We start from the raw sequence: 16,767 nt of genomic DNA, 5'->3' as shown, positions 1-16,767 counted from the left end.
ATACCATAGAAATATACACTTAAAAATGATCAAAAAGGTAAATTTCATGTTGTGTGTATTTTCCTACAATAAAAAACAAAGCAAGCTAAAAAAGGACTTGAGAAAAAGTTACCAGCATGGACAATAGGCAAATACCCAACAAACAAACAATAAACGTCTCTAAAGAAGCAAGTCAATGCAAGGGAACGGAACAAATGCTCAGATCTGTAACTCCAGAAAACCTTCCTGGGGGGGCAGGGGGAGGGGAAGAAAGCACTTGAATATTATAAGACCATAATATTTATTAGAAAAGACTGGTCAAACTACCGGTCTTAAAAAAAAAAAAAAAAGTTTTAGCATCTAAGCAAAAAGAGCACATGACTTACAATGGAGAAGAAATTCAGATTATCAGACTTTTCAACAGCAACACTTCATGACTGAAGAAAACAAAGTAACATATTTCAGATGCTGAAGGAAAGAAATGTGTGCCAAGGATCTGTTATCCAGCAAAACTAACCTTGAAGTATAATGGTACAACTGTTATCACTATGTAAGAATTCAGAGAGCCCTTTCAGAGGAATCTACCAAAAGCTGAGCTTCAGATAACCAACATGACCAAAGACACATCAACATAAGGAGTGGTGGTGAGCATTAAATACAGAAATGAGAGTTAAAATGAATTATGAGGTATCCTAAACCTATCAATGTCCTTGAGAACCAGAACTCTCAATATAGAAGAAAGGAGATGCACATGCATTACAGAAGTTAGATTTTAAAAACCTTTATCCCGAATTTGAATAGGAAATATATATGAACTCATGAGGGGTCTAGCTCTGTCCTTTGAAAAGTCCTAGAACAATGGCCTATATAGAAAACTGTAAGCATCTCTTACACCAGATTGTGGTCTTGAAATCTCTTACACCAGATTGTGGTCTTAAAAGAAACCAGGGCTTCTCGAAGAAATGGCTGACTAGTGGGGTGCAGTGGCTCACACCTATAATTCCAGCCCTTTGGGAGGCTGAGGAGGGCAGATCACTTCAGGCCAGGAGTTCCAGACCAGCCTGGTCAACATGGTGAAACCTCATCTCTATGAAAAAACAAAAATTAGCTGGGCATGGTGGTACATGCCTGTAATCCTAGCTACTCAGGAGGCTAAGGAACGAGAATCCCTTGAACCCAGGAGGTGGGGGTTGCAGTGAGCTGAGATCAGCCACTGCACTCCAACCTGGGCAAGAGTGAGACTCTGTCTCAAAAAAAAAAAGGAAAAAAGAAATGGTTAATTACAGGTCTGACACAGAAAATACATAGATGAGCCTGAAACATCTCAGAACTGTCAAGTGGGCTATCAAAGATTACTAGTCCTGTTAAGAAGATTAACAAGCTGACACGAAGAAGACCCCACTGACTAAAGATGGAACGTGAGCTTCAATAAGAATAAAAACTGCAATGGATTTGAAACCCACCAAATAAAACTAAATCCACAAACAAACAATATTTTCTAAAACATTGGTCATCAATTGAGGATAAGAGAGAGCCAAGTCATTATCTTCATTACTAACTTTATAATGAATGAAAATAATGAAATAATTGGTGTTTATATCAAAATCAAAAATAATGAAAATAAAATAATGGAATTCGTTTTGCAACCCCAAAAGACAGATGTGTAGGCATTAAGCCTCAATAGCTGCAACATCAAAAAGGGGCACAAAGCAGACACGGTGTGCCTCCCAGTGAAAGAATGCAAAACCACCTGTAAGTCTTGCCAAAGGATCAGGCTTGAGAATGATCAAGCCTTTGGATTCATCTGCCAAACTGAAGGAAATACAGAAAGGAACCTCAATCATCAGGAGTATGCAGTAGCAAAATGTAGTTTGAGGGAAACACTACAGGCCAAACAGCCCAGGTTCCATGGATCAGTGTTTCTTTCATTATTAGCCCCTCTAAGGAGTCATTGTAAACATTGTTTTCAAGTCGCCCCTCCTCCCATAAAATTTTAATGCCACAGATACATGTTATATCTCTTCACGTACTGGGGCCTTTGGAAGGTCACAAACCATTGTAATGTATAAGGATTTTTTGGCCCCTAAAGGACTAATTTTAGCCCCCATGTGGGTGATATTGCCCTCATCCCCCCCATTATACATGCCATAATATAAATAAAAGAAAGGAATGGGGGAAGGCCTGTAAGTTAAGAGACTTCAAAAACCCAAGTTTTATATCGGCAAGTTTAAACCCTAACATCTAGAGATGAATATTGGGTGACTGAGCCATAAAGAAACACAAGGAAGGAAATAATATAAAAGTCAGGATAAAATGTGGAGAAGAGAAGGGCAGTGGCTGAGATGGGCATACAGAAGAGCTTCTGCGGTACCTGCCGAAGTTCTACTTTTTGATCCAGGTAGTGACTACAAAGCTAAGTCTACAAAGTACTAAAGTTAAGCTACACAATTTCTGGTGTGGCTTTCTATATCTGTATTTATTTCGCAATCAAAAGATTAAAATTCACTTTGGGCGGCCCAAGACAGGAGAATCACTTGCACCCAGGAATTCAAGACCAGTCTGGTCAACAGAGCAAGACCTCATCTCTACAAAAAAATTGTAAAACTTAGCCAGGCGTGGTGGTGCATGTCTGCAGTTCCAGCTATTAGGGAGGATAAGGTGGAAGGATTCCTGGAGCCCAGGGGTTCAAGGCTGCAGTAAGCTATGATCACATCACTGCACTCCAGCCTAAGCAACAGAGCAAGACTCCATTAAAAATAAAAATTAAAAAGAATAAAATTTAGTACACCATCTGTTTAAATGTCTTGACAAAGTAAAGTGAAATGACTATAGTCACTGGTATCAACTTGGCTTTTGAATATATTTTGTCCTTTGAATAGCCTTTCAAAATATACAAATTCGGACTTCATCTCTAGACTTTTTAAAAAATTCCTATCTTGGGTAAATTTAAAGAGGGCTATAACTTCCATAAAACCTACATCTAATTCTTCTTATGAAGGTAACATTTCTTCCCTCAGTATAAAGAGTAAAATTAAAAATTCTAGTCCTTATATTTAGGTATTCTCTTCAGAACTAAGATTACTTTGTTAGTTTAGTCAATGTACCATTATCAATAAAATAGAATAGAAAACTAAACATAGGGGAAAAACCTCACTCGACGTGAGCTTTGGAAATAAAGAAAAAAACTGAGTTAGCAGCTTTACATACTATATTATGTTCTAAACATAAAACATTTACAAGTATTAAGTCTACATACAAAAATTTAAGGGTACAAACTTGAAACCGGTCTTCAAAAAGCTTGCCTTTTTGAAAATAAAAATTCATTCTTTCTTATCTTCTTTTTAAAACATTGAATTAGGTGCTGATATTTTGGAATTATAGAAAAATGAGTATTTATCCAAGAAAGTGTTTTTTAAAAACTAGAATGGAGTTAGTTCTCCATGTTTCACATATTTAAGTAGTAATAAAACCACATTAAGTCACATACATAAAGATGGGAAATTTCAGAGTAGAAATTCAAATGTTTTATTTAAGTGAATAACTTACCCAATTTGATATCTCCATCTAAGGTAAAGAGAATGTTGCCAGCCTTTAGATCTCTGTGGATGATCTTATTATCATGTAAGTAGTTCAGTGCATCTAAAGTTTGTTTGCAAACTACTTGTATTTGGGACTCAGTTAATGGTCTCTCAAGTTCTATAAGGAGAAAGTAAAAAAAAAATCTGCTTTTTATGCAGTGAAAAGGTTAATTAGCAGGCTATATGCCTTTCTGTATGTATCATCACTGTCAAAGATCATATGCAGTGAATTTATTTTAGAAGAACTAAATATCTACAAAGATTACTTTCTTGACACGCTCAACATTTCATTTTAGAATTTTACTATAATTATCCAAGAATATAAAAACATAATTGAGTTGATTTAACTTACTGAACTTCACTCAATACTTATATAGTTGAATATATTTATATATGTTTGAAATTCTTTAATCTTATTAAGTATAGTTTAAGATATGAACATAAAGAACAAAAAGGTATTTACCAAGCATCACAGCATCTACTGCTCCACCTGCACAAAATTCAATGAGGATCTGCATGCAAAAAAAAAACAAAAACAAAAGTGTGTGTCTAAAACTACACTGAGTTTTGAGTTTCAGTATTTTTTCTTCAGCTTAGCAAAAAAGATAAAGAAATAGCTATCAAATAATCTGGGTTACGGAAACGATATACTAAACGAAGATTCTGTCAAAAGAGTTACAAATCTCAAACAATACACATTTGAGAAAGCTCATTGTGAAAGTATGGGCATTTTTGTTCATTGACATGTTTAGTGTCCCTGCTTCTCTAAAATTATCAGGTACAGAATTTTCATTTGGTATAGTACTACATAGCCATTTGGTCACCAATGAAAGATTTTATTACTTATATTTTTAAAGGCAACTTGTGCTTTAAGTGAACAAATATACATTTGTTATTTTAAACTGTATTAAATAGGAATAAATCCTGAAAATATTTATACAGAGACTTCTTTTAGCTAAAAAAAAAACAAAAAAAACCAAAAAACAGAATACATACATACAAAAGCTTCAGATCCTAGCTCAATTATTTTACCTGCTGATAGGTGACTATCTTGACTTCCCTGGTAAGATATAACACCATGTACCTTTCCTTCTTAACCCTCACCACAGTTGTAATTTTATATTTATTGTGATTATTTGATTAATTAACATTTATGTCTCCCACTAAACTTCCCCTCACAGTTGTCTAAATTTTTATTGTGCAATAGTCCCAAGTAAAGGTCTTATCTGTTTATTAACTAGTCTAGGCATTCATTTGCATTATAAACTTTGGAAACACTCTGCCACAGCCCTGAACAATAATTTCAGAAAACACCACATTAATAATAACTATAATTTTTAAAAATAACATATTTTTAACTAATTAGGTAGCTTCCTGCCTTTTTTACCTCAGCATAATGCTTTACTTTTTTTTACAGGTGCTTGCCAATTAGAAATTGTTTTCAAATTCATTACATTATTCAGCAAATAATTTGGGAGGTAGATCATTACTCATCCTACAGATGAGTAAACAGACTCATAAAAGTTAACTGACTTATCCAAGTTCCGTAAGTGGCAGCACTAGGATAAAAAAATATAGACCTTTAGGCATCCAGTCAGGTATTCCTTATACTACTTAGTCTTCTCTCTCTTAAAATTTGCTTCTTCCTTCAGGAAGAAAGACTGAAGCTCCGTTTTAAAAAGTCCCTCTTGGTTAAACTAATGTTGGTACGGAACAAGTGATTGACAGATTATTACAATGAATATGAAAGTTTTATTTCTATATCTACTCGTGCCTTAATATTTTCTGAAAATGAATTTATACATACAGCTTTAGCCATCACATCATGCACTAAAGTTGAACCTGATAATATGATAAATATTTAACATTTCTAGTATTTTACAGTTTATTATAAGATTTACAAAAAGTTTAGGATAAAAAATTATAAACAATTTCTAAGAGAAACTTTTAAAACTTTTAAATGATTAAATTTAAATTATAAACAAGGACATCTAATTTCATATTTTAGTAAATTTATTATTCTTAACCAAATGTTTCCACCCGGATCCAATGTCAAACAATCACGATGAAATTGTACAATCTGAAACGTAAATCTGAACATCTGTTGAAGCTGAGAATAACTTTGTTATTACTCTCTTATTGGCAGATCAACTCTCATTCAAGTGACACAACTAAATAGAAGAGATAAGACCTAAAATAGGTTTTAACAATTCATAAACATCTCTTTAGGACAATTAACTCATTTTGGCTACTCCTTTAGATCAAGAGAAAATACTTACCCAAAGATTGTTCTCATAATAGAAGGCATCTAGAAGTTTGACTATATTTGGGTGATCACAAGATGCTAATATATCAATCTCCACCATGTAATCTTCAAGTTCTTCTTCAGATTTAGTGTCAATCACTTTTGCAGCAGCTAAAACACTGGTCTCTTTATTCTGGGCCTGAAAATGAAAGTATCGAGGTGTCACACTTCAAATGCATCGTTTTCTAATTTTTTACTATTTTAATAGAGTTTAATTTTTAATTCATATTTATGTTTAGGCTGTCTTTTAAAAATAGTGTGTCAAGACAATGAGAAGACAAGTCACAGACTGAGAAAATATTTGCAAGACACATATTTGATAAAGGAAAGTTTTATGTTCGCAGCAAAATTGTGTGGAAAGTACAGAAAGTTCCCTCGTACCCCATGCATAACCTTCCCCCCCGATCAACACTGCATACCAGAGTGATACATCTGGTACTATGATGAACCTACATTAACACATCATTATCGCCCCAAGTCCAAAGTTTACATTACAGCTTGCTTTTGCATCTATGGGTTTCAACAAACGTGTAATGGCATGTAGCCATCGTTATAATATCATACAGAATAGTTTCACTGCCCTAAAAATCCTCCATGCTCTGCCTACTCATCCCCTCCTTCCTCCAACCCCTGGCAACCACTGATCTTTTTACTGCATCCATAGTTTTGCGTTTGCTTCTTCCGGTATGTCATATACTTGGAATCAGACTGTGTATAGACCTTTCTGATTAGCTTCTTTCACTTAGTAATATGTATTTACAGTTCCTTAATGTCTTCATGGCTTAATAACTCATTTCTTTTCAGCACTGAATAATATTCTATTGTCTGGATATACCACAGTTTATCCATTCACTTACTTAAGGATATGTTGATTGTTTCCCAGTTTTGGCAATTATGAATAAAGCTTCTATAAACATGTATGTGCAGGTTTCTGTGTAGACATGTTTTTCAACTCATATGGGTAATAACCAAGGAATACAACTGCTGGATCATATGGTAAGAGTATGTTTAGTTTTTTAAGAAACTGCCAAACTGTCTTCCAAAATGGCTGAAAGAGTCTGCATACACACCAGCAATGAATGAGTTCCTGTTGCTCCACATCCTCACCAGCATTTGGGGTTGCCAGCAAGCATGGCTTTCACCAGTCTAACAGCTATATAGTAGTACTTGTATCTTTTCAATTTACAATTCCCTAATGACATATGATGTTCAGCATCTTTTCATATACTTATTTGTCAAATCTTTGGCAAGGTGTCTGTTCAAATCTTTTGCCCATTTTTTTAACTGGGCTGTTCATTTCGTAAGTGTTAGGTTTCAAGAGTTCTTTGCATATTCTGGATAACTTTCCTTTATCAAATATGTGTCTTGCAAGTATTTCCTCAGTCTGTGGCTTGTCTTCTCATTGTCTTGACACACTATTTTTAAAAGACAGCCTAAACACAAATATGAATGAGTGCATGCTACGGCTACGCGCTGCGCTAAGTGCTCACATGCACAGGGGACAGCATTTCGAATCACAGCCTCTGGGGGGTCAGACCACCAGGATTTAAATTCTGGTGGTTTTGCCATTTATTGGCTGTGTTGCTTGGGGCAATTTACAAAATCCCTCTTTTAGTTTCCTCATCAGTAAAAGTTACCCATACCTACACCTCGCAAGTTCATGAGAATTAAGATAACATATATCTGCCAAGTGAAAAAAAAACACAAATAAACATTTAATATAGTAGCTGGCATATATAGGAGGATTCAAAAATCTTAGCTGTAATTTCTATTACTATTTAATCTTCACAACAACCCCATGATATATTATTATCTCTAAAGGAGAATATAAATGAGCTTTGAGGGGTTAAAAGGCTTCCCCAGGTCATGTAGCTAGTAAGAGGCCAAAACAGAATTTAAATCCAGGTTTGTTTCCAAAGGCCTTTTTGCTGGAGGATGAAACCCATTTATGCCAGAGGTTGCAAAAACCTTTTTTGTGAAATTAACCCATTTATGCTGGAGGTTGCAAATTTTTTGTGTGTGAAAAATCAGACCTTAGCAATTACCTTGGGCAGTAGGATATAAAAAACTCCCACAAGCTTAGCACTCCAATAATGGAACACTAGGCATAATCATTACCCATGAAGGGTGGCAGAATACACCACTTCAAACATGTCACTTTGACATAAGGATCACTTTGAGTGAAAGGCACTTGAAAAACAGCAGATGCAAGAAGGGCATCCTAATCTTCCACCTTTTCTTCCTGAAAATAGGAAATAAAATGTTCCTGTGAAAGATGTCTTCTCTATCCCAGGAGAAAAGAAACATTCTTTGATAGGGAGTCATAGTCAAGAGAATTGTGTACAAACAGACCTTATTAAATTAAATGTCTTCCTTTAGCCTCCCCATATAACATATCTACTTTTCCACAATCGCCTCTCTTCTTTCAACCTAACACAAAAGCATGTAGGTTTTGCCATTTCTCTATGATTTCATTTTCTTCTGAGGGCTCCCATGTCACATAAAACTTATATTAAATTTCTATGCTTTTCTCTTCTACTCTATCTGGTGTCAATTTAATTCTTGGGCCCAGCAGGGACCCTAAGAGGGTGGAGGCAAAGTTTTGTGTCCTCTTACCCTTTCCAGTCTCCCCATATTTCTATCATTTGGTCATTTTTCCTTGTTCTTAGTAGTTTAACTTTCCCATTTTCTTTCTTTGGTTAACTTCTCACCGCCATTTATTACAAATGAAAGGTTTCCAAATATGTAGTAGATACCAGGATCATTTTTTAACGTTAGGAATCATATCTTAAAATGCTAACTAGGTTGTTTTTATAAGACATTTCAATATGATATATGTTAACATCACTTCAGCAAAACTGTACTTATTACATTAAAAACAGATACTAAATTTTTTAAAGTTAATAAATGTTTCAATAAATAAATGTCTAAATCTCACTTTGGAGAATTTATCAGAAGGAGATAACTTCATAAAATAGAACTCACGCGGATACAAAAATACTCATCAAAGCACCATTTGCAATAGGGAAAAAGTGAATCAGCCTAAATGTCCATTAACAGGAACCTGCTTAAATCATGCAGTACAGTTCTACAATGGAAAATTATGCAGCCACTAAAATTAATTGACTGATGTCCTAGAGATTTTAAAGATGTGTCTTTTATACTTGTGAATGGGTTGGCATGAAGGAAGAAAAATAATTCACACTAGATAATCTCTAATATTCCTCACAGTAACAAATTCTATCATATATTGATTATACCAACAATGATGTCATTTGGTTTAATATAAGTAATAAAAGTTACATTAGAAAGAATAGTCCCTCAAATTGTTGCTTAAAAATAATTACTTATCAGGATCTGGTTCTAAAAAACTCTAAAAAAACAAAACTGAAATAAGTATTTTTATAAGTGTGTGACACTATTCTCTACACTAATATAACTGGGACATAAAGTATTTAAAAAAAAAAAAAAGAGCTTATCTACGTAACATCTAAAGGCATAAAAATTCTTCACATAGGCCAGGCGCGGTGGATCACACCTGTAATCCTAGCACTTTGGGAGGTCAAGGCAGGTGGATCACAAGGGCAGGAGTTCAAGACCAGCTTGGCCAACATGGTGAAACCCCATTCCTACTAAAAATACAAAATTAGCCAGGCATGGTGGTGGATGCCTGTAAACCCAACTATTTGGGAGGCTGAGGCAGGAGAATCGCTTAAGCCCAGGAGGCGGATGTCACAGTGAGCCGAGATCATGCCATTGCACTCCAGCCTGGGCAACAGACCAAGACTCTGTCTCAGGGAAAAGAAAAAAAAAATCTTCACATAAAGGCTTAATGAAATAACTAAACCCAGGGTCCCCAACCATGGGGCCACAAACCAGTACCAGTCCATGGCCTGTTACAAACCAGGATGCATAGCAGGAAATGAGCAGCAGGTAAGTGAGCAAAGCTTCATCTGTATTTACAGTCACTCCCCATTGCTCACAATACCACCTGAGCTCTGTCTCCTGTCAGATCAGCAGCAGCATTAGCTTCTCAGAGGAGCATGAACTCTATTGTGAACTGTGAACTCTGTCATGAACTGCATATGCGAGGGATCTAGGTTATGCGCTCCTTATGAGAATCTAACACCTGATGATCTGTCACTGTCTCCCATCACCCCAAGATGGGAACATCTAGTCGCAGGAAAACAAGCTCAGAGCTCCCACTGATTCTATACTATGGTGAGTTGTATAATTATTTCATTATATATTACAATGTAATAATAATAGAAATAAAGTGTACAATAAACGTAACACACTTGAATCATCCCCAAAACATCCCCGCATCCAGTCTGTGGAAAAGTTGTCTTCCACGAAACCAGTCCCTGGTGCCAAAGAGGATGGAGACCACTGAACTAAACAAATGTTAAAAACAAGAATGGAATAACAAATACCCAATCTTAATTTTAAAATATAACTTCTGTTGATAAAAAGATTTCAAATATCAGTCATGATCACCTAAAATCACTGTGTTTATTTTCATGAATCATCAATAGAGCTTGGCCACATTACATAAACAAATGAGGGATTCTGGGAAACATAAGTTGTCTCAATGTTCCATACTGGCTTCATATCCTAAAAAAATTACACCCTCATATTACTCATTGAACAGAAGGTATTCCCTGCGTGGTGAGTACAGGAATAATTTTTAAATCTTAATTTATTTTCTTTCTATATTTTTACATTTTCTAACATTATTATATAGTATTTCATAGTGAAGAATATATTTTAATAAAATTTTCAGCTGGAAACTGAAAGACCAGCACAGAAAACAGAGATGATTTCAGTCCCAAAGAGGTGTTAGTCAATCAAAGGCAAACAAACAAACCAACAAACAAAAAACACGTCAGATAAATATGAAAGGAATCTAAAAAAACAAGGAATAAAAAGAAAAAATAATCACTGGGACTGATTCTGTCACTCTGGATGATTTCATCTCAAGGCTGAGGTATTCTTCCCCTACCAAAAGAAGAAGAGCCTAATTGTCCAGTGTGTAAGAACATTTAACCATAAAATGTAAAAACTAAATAACTCAAATTGCTGTTCATGAACATCCACTACAAGGCACTGGTCCAAGCTGTGGAAAACACAAAGACAATCAACACCCCAGTGAAATGTGCTCTAGAAAAGAAACGCAATACAGCCGCCCCCTCTATCCCCAGGGAATACATCCCAAGACCCCCAGTGGATGCCAGAAACCTTGAATAGTACTAAACCCTATGTATACTATGTTTTTTCTTTGCATACATATCTATGATAAAGTTTAATTTATAAACTAGGCACAGTAAGAGATTAACAATAACTAATAATAAAATAGAACAATTGTAACAATATACTATCATAAAAATTATGTGAATGTGGTCTCTCAATACATCTTACTGTACTGTACTCACCTATTTTCAGACTGCAGGTAGAAAAAACCATGGAAAGTGAAACCTCAGATAAGGGGGAACTACTGCATAAAAATCTATTAAAAATCTCGGTCAAATCTTGACCAAAAGAGTTGATCTGCTGAAACCCATTCATTCTTCCAACAAACACTTACTGAGTGCCTTCTGTATGTTAGGTCACTGTTCTAGATGCTGACAATGTACAAACAAAAATCTCTGTGCTGGGGTACTTACAATTTTGGGGAGTGGACACTCAACAAATAAATTAGTATATTAGCAATTAGTACTGTGGGAAAAAAGTAAACTAATAAGGAAGATGAGGAGGCTGGGAGTGGTGGCTCATGCCTGGAATCCCAGCACTTTGGAAGGTCAACGTGGGCAGATCACTTGGGCCCAAGAGTTTGAGACCAGCATGGACAAATGCCGAAACACCATCTCTACCAAAAAATACAAAAATTAGCAGGGTGTGGTGGTGCATGCCTGTAATTCTAGCTACTCAGGAGACTCAGGCACACGAATCACTTGAACCTGGGAGGGAGGGGTTGCAGTGAGCCAAGATTGCACCATTGCGCTCGAGCATGGTTGACAGTGAGACTCCATCTCAAAAAAAATAAAATAAAATAAGATGAGGAAATGGGGTATGGGAGTACACAGCCAAGAGTTTACAACTTAAATAGGGTAGTCAAGTTAGGTCTAACTGAGGTGATATTTGATTAATGTTTTTAGCTATATAAATTGGAACTTTTAGTATTTTAAAAAGAAATCAGTAAGCAAAATCTCAAATTATTTCAAGTATGTTATCCTACATAGTAATATCCATCGTGCTATTAGAAGAGGTATGGATCTCTGCACTTTCCATTTTGTAACTTATTTAATCCTTGTATCAGTTAGGGTCCAGACAGGAGGAAAATCACATTGATTATTTTAATAGAGAAAATTGAATAAAAACAATTACTAACTCTGTTGCTAACTGAAAAAATAATACAAAGGATCAGGGAGGTAACAACTACAGGCAAAAGCTACCACCCCTAGGACTATGGGAACAAAGGGAAAAGACTGGAATTATTAAAACTCAGAAGCTCAGAGGAAGGGTTCCACAGAGCTGAAACTCAGACGGACCTCTGAGGAGACAGTGCTGCTCAGCTGGTGCTGTTGTCTCTGAAGAGGGGTCCTGTGAGACTGGAACCCAAGCTTTTGAGGAACAGGGTACCAACCAACTGGTGCTGGTGTTATGAAGGGTTATGATGAGGTTAGTTCTGTGAGTGTTGGAAAACCTACAAACTGTATTCAACAGCTGCTACAGAAAGAAACTGCTGATGCTGGAGCAAAAAATAAACTTCTATAAGGGTGATGGTCAAAGTAACAAGAAAGCAGACAGGAAGTTCACAGGAAACAAGACAAAGGTATAAGTCATTTCTTCCTCCTTCTCCTTGCAGCCTCCCTCTAGTGCTCTATACTTTTGAAACAGAAATGAGCTGCTAGCAAGGCAGAAATGTGATCTGCAGTCTTTGAACCAGCATCACAAAGTAAAGTATAGAAGGGAGTGCTTGGAACTGAGATTAAGAACTGGCATAATCCTTCTAAAACCTACGAGCAACATAGATGGGAGAGCTAAGGTACAGAGTAGAGTAAATGTTTGGGTAATAGATATCCAAAGTTACAAAAAGCTATTAAATGAAGAGAGGGGAAACTGCACTGAAAGAAGCATATACTTTTAGGCTGTTGATACTGTTACCTGTTTTAAATTACATGCAAATTATGATCTCTTCAGTTCTGCTAGGATTTTGGTAGGAACAAGTATCAATATTAAAAAAGAATAAAATTACTCAACATCATTTAGCAAAGATACAGAGTTAACTCTCATTATTTGTGGTAGTTATGCTCTATAAAGTCGCTGCAAGCACTGAATTAGCGACTACTAAAACATTGTTCATAGGGAAATCCATGCACATACACACACCCCTCACATAGATTATCATATTCTTAAATCCTGAAAACAATTCATCCTGGGAGATTCTCCTTTCTTTATTTTACAAAAGAGAAATGAGGTATTTAAGTGTTAACTGACTTGTGGAAGGTCATCCCAAAAACAGATGTCAGACTTGGGATTCAAATCCTGTCCAACTGGCCCCACAGCCAGACCTTCTCGCACTTCACTACACTGCCCTCTGCTGTCTCCATCCTCTGGTCATCTCTCCTTGAGAGGTGAAATCAAGGCAGTGTCACCTTGTTCAAGTTCGGCTGGGAACGTGCTTGTCAGAGGATTCAATTTTTTTTGCAGCTTTGCGCATACACACAAATAACCAAATAAGTGCCGCAAGCATAGATTTTAGGACTACAAGTAAACTTTAACAGGTAGGCAAATTCACAAATACAAAATCTGCAAATAATGAGGATCAACTGTACATATTCTTTCCATAATTTCTGTAAAATATTACAGAAATCCAAAGATTATGTCATTTCCTGAATTCTGCAAAAGACAAAGAAATACACTTTATATTATCCTTATATTTTCTCCACATTCCCAAACTCTGTTTTATTTATATTGTTCTGGTTATGTATTCAAAATTTAGTCATTGGTCAAAATACATCAACAATGGTGTCAATAATAAGTTAAACTTGGCTAAGTCTGCAGTTTCCAAAATGTTTTACCAATTCTCAGATCACACAGTTTTCCTGCTTATTTCAAGGACTTATTGACTCTGAGCAGCATGAATATGCAGAAACAAACACAACTGTGTAATAAAGAAGCCGAGGAAATGTGCATAGATTACATAGTTGGAAAAGATGAAAAACAGAACATAAAAAGACAATTTCAAAAACATTTTAAAATAAGACAAAAAAAGTACCACGTCTGGAAATTAATTCAAGAAAAATAAAGAGTTTTAAATAGTAAGGAAAACAATCCCATTTACAATAGCATCAAAAAGAATAAAACACTTGGGAATTAACTTAAGTAAGGAGGTGAAAGACTTGTACAATGAAAACTAAAAAATCAATGCTGAAAGAAATTAAAGACATAAATGAAAACACATCCCATGCTCATATATTGGAGGCTTAATATTGTTAAAATGTCAATACTACCCAAAGCAATCTACAGATTCAATGCAATCCCTATCAAAACCTCAATGACATTTTTTGCAGTAATAGAAAACCCTATCCTAAAATTAACATGAAATCTCAATGGACCCTGAATAGCCAAAATAATCTTGAAAAAGAACAAAGCTTGAAGACTCACGCTTCCTGATTTCAAACTTACTACGAAGCTACAGTAATCAAAACAGTGCAGTCCTGAAACATAAACCAATGGAATAGAGACCAGAAAGAAAAACTGGCATATATATGGTCTAATGATTTTTGGCATGGGTTCCAAGACCAGTTAATGAGAAAAGGGCAGTGTTTTCAAAAAATGGTACTGGGAAATCTGAATATCCACATGTGAAACAGTGAAGTTGTACCCTTACCTAACACCATAAACAAAAATTAACTCAAAATGGACCAAAGAAAAACCTAAATGTAAGACCTAAAACTATAAAAAACTCTCAGAAGACAGCACGAGGCAAAAGCTTTATGATACTGAATTTGACAATGAATTCTGAGATATGACACCAAAGGACAGGCAACAAAAGAAAACACAGAACTCGACTTGATGAAATTGTAAAATGTTATACATTTTAAAAGACAATATTAGAGTAAAATGGCAACCTACAGTGTGACAGAAAATCTTTATAAATCATATATCTGATGAGGATTAATATCTAGAATATACAGAGAACTCCTAAAACCCAACAACAACAACAGTAACAACAAAAACCACAACTAGCCCAATTCAAAAACGGGCAAAGGAGCTGAACAGGTATTTCTCCAAGGAAGATATACAAACGGCCAATAAGCACATGAAAAGATGCTCAACATCACTAATATTAGAGAAATATAAGTCAAAACTATAGTAAGTACCACCTTACACCCACTAGGATGACTATTTTAAAAAAGAATGAAAAGAACAAGTATAGGCAAAGACATGGAGAAATTTGAACTCTTGTTTTGTGCACAAATCAATGGAAATGTAAAATTGGTACAGCTACAGAAAACAGTATGGCAGTTCCCCCTGAAAATTAAAAATAGATTCCTACAAGATCTAGGAATTCCACTCCTGGGTATATACCCTAAAAAACTGACAGCAGGGTCTCAAAGAGATACTTGTACACCCACGTTCATAGCTAAACACACAACAGCTAAAACATGGAAGCAATCCAAGTGACATCAATAGATGAGTGGATAAGCAAAATGTGTATATATATACCATAAATATTATTCAGCCTTAAAAAGGAAGGAAATTCTAATATATGCTATGACATGGATGAACCTTAAGGTTCATTACACTAAATGAACTAAGTTAGTCACAAAATGATAAATACTGTATGATTCCATTTAATGAGGTACTTAGAGGAATCAAAATCATAGTATCAAAAAGTAGAACAGTTGCCTAGGGCTGGAGGAAGGAAGAAATAGGAAGTTAGTGTTTAACAGGGTAGAGTTTCATTTTAAAACATAAGAGGCATGGGGATGGGCAGTGGTGACAGTTGCACATTATGAATGTATTTAATACCATTGAACTAGACATTTAAAAATCATGAAGATGGTGAATCTTCATAGGATATTAAAAAATAGTCAAGAGAGTAAATTTTATGTGTATTTTACTACAATTAAAAAATTGAAAAATAAATTTACACAAATTTTGTAGTTTCAAACTAAGCATTAATAATCGTTTGTTTTGCTCTAACAATTCTAAAAATTTAACCTAAAAGAATGTCATGGAAATATACTACGTGCATATGGACATCCATTATATGATGGAAGCATTGCAAAGCAGTAAGAAAAGGACAGTCTTTAAAGCACATGGTGTTGGGACAACTGGGTATCTACATAGAAAAAATAAAATTCGGCCCTTACCTCACTCTATAAGCAAAAATCAACACCCGTTTAATTACAGACCTAATGTAGAAGGCAATACCATAAAACTTTACAAAGATAACACAACAGGATATCTTCACCATCTTGGGTAGGGAAGAATTTCTAAAGACAAAAACATTAGCCACGTAGGGAAAAGTTAATAAATTTCACTATATTAAAACTTAAAATGTCTACGCAAAAAAAAAACATCCTAAAGACAAACCACAAAGCAAAAGAAAATATGTACATCATCTATAACTGACAAAGGATAAGAATCCAAAATATATAATGACCCCCATAAATCAATGAGAAAAAGAGAGAGCCCAAAAGACTTAATGGCCAATAAACATATGAAAAGGAGCTCAACCTCATTAGTAATCAGGGATGACACCACTTCACATCCATCAGGGCACAGTCAAAAAAAAAAGGGGAGCCAGAAAAAAGATTCTATCATGGTTAATTTAAAGATCCAAAATCAGACATGGTATGTAGTTTCTCGGTCATTCTTTATAAAATTTTGACA

General features: G+C 35.2%; 1 protein-coding gene across 2 annotated transcripts in view; it reads right to left on the bottom strand.

Annotated features, from left to right (window-relative positions):
* Positions 1-16,767, bottom strand: part of SLK (STE20 like kinase) — a 61,126-nt gene that overhangs the window by 32,692 nt on the left and 11,667 nt on the right. For both annotated transcript variants that reach the window (XM_025396713.1, XM_025396714.1), the window contains exons 2-4: positions 5,837-6,001; positions 4,021-4,069; positions 3,526-3,675 (exon numbers count right to left, since the gene is read on the bottom strand). In XM_025396713.1, the coding sequence (XP_025252498.1) occupies positions 3,526-3,675; positions 4,021-4,069; positions 5,837-6,001 (364 nt within the window). The remainder of the gene's footprint in view (positions 1-3,525; positions 3,676-4,020; positions 4,070-5,836; positions 6,002-16,767) is intronic.

Source organism: Theropithecus gelada, chromosome 9, assembly GCF_003255815.1.
Source record: "Theropithecus gelada isolate Dixy chromosome 9, Tgel_1.0, whole genome shotgun sequence".
NCBI lineage: Eukaryota > Metazoa > Chordata > Mammalia > Primates > Cercopithecidae > Theropithecus > Theropithecus gelada.
This window is presented reverse-complemented; position numbering and strand designations above follow the sequence as displayed.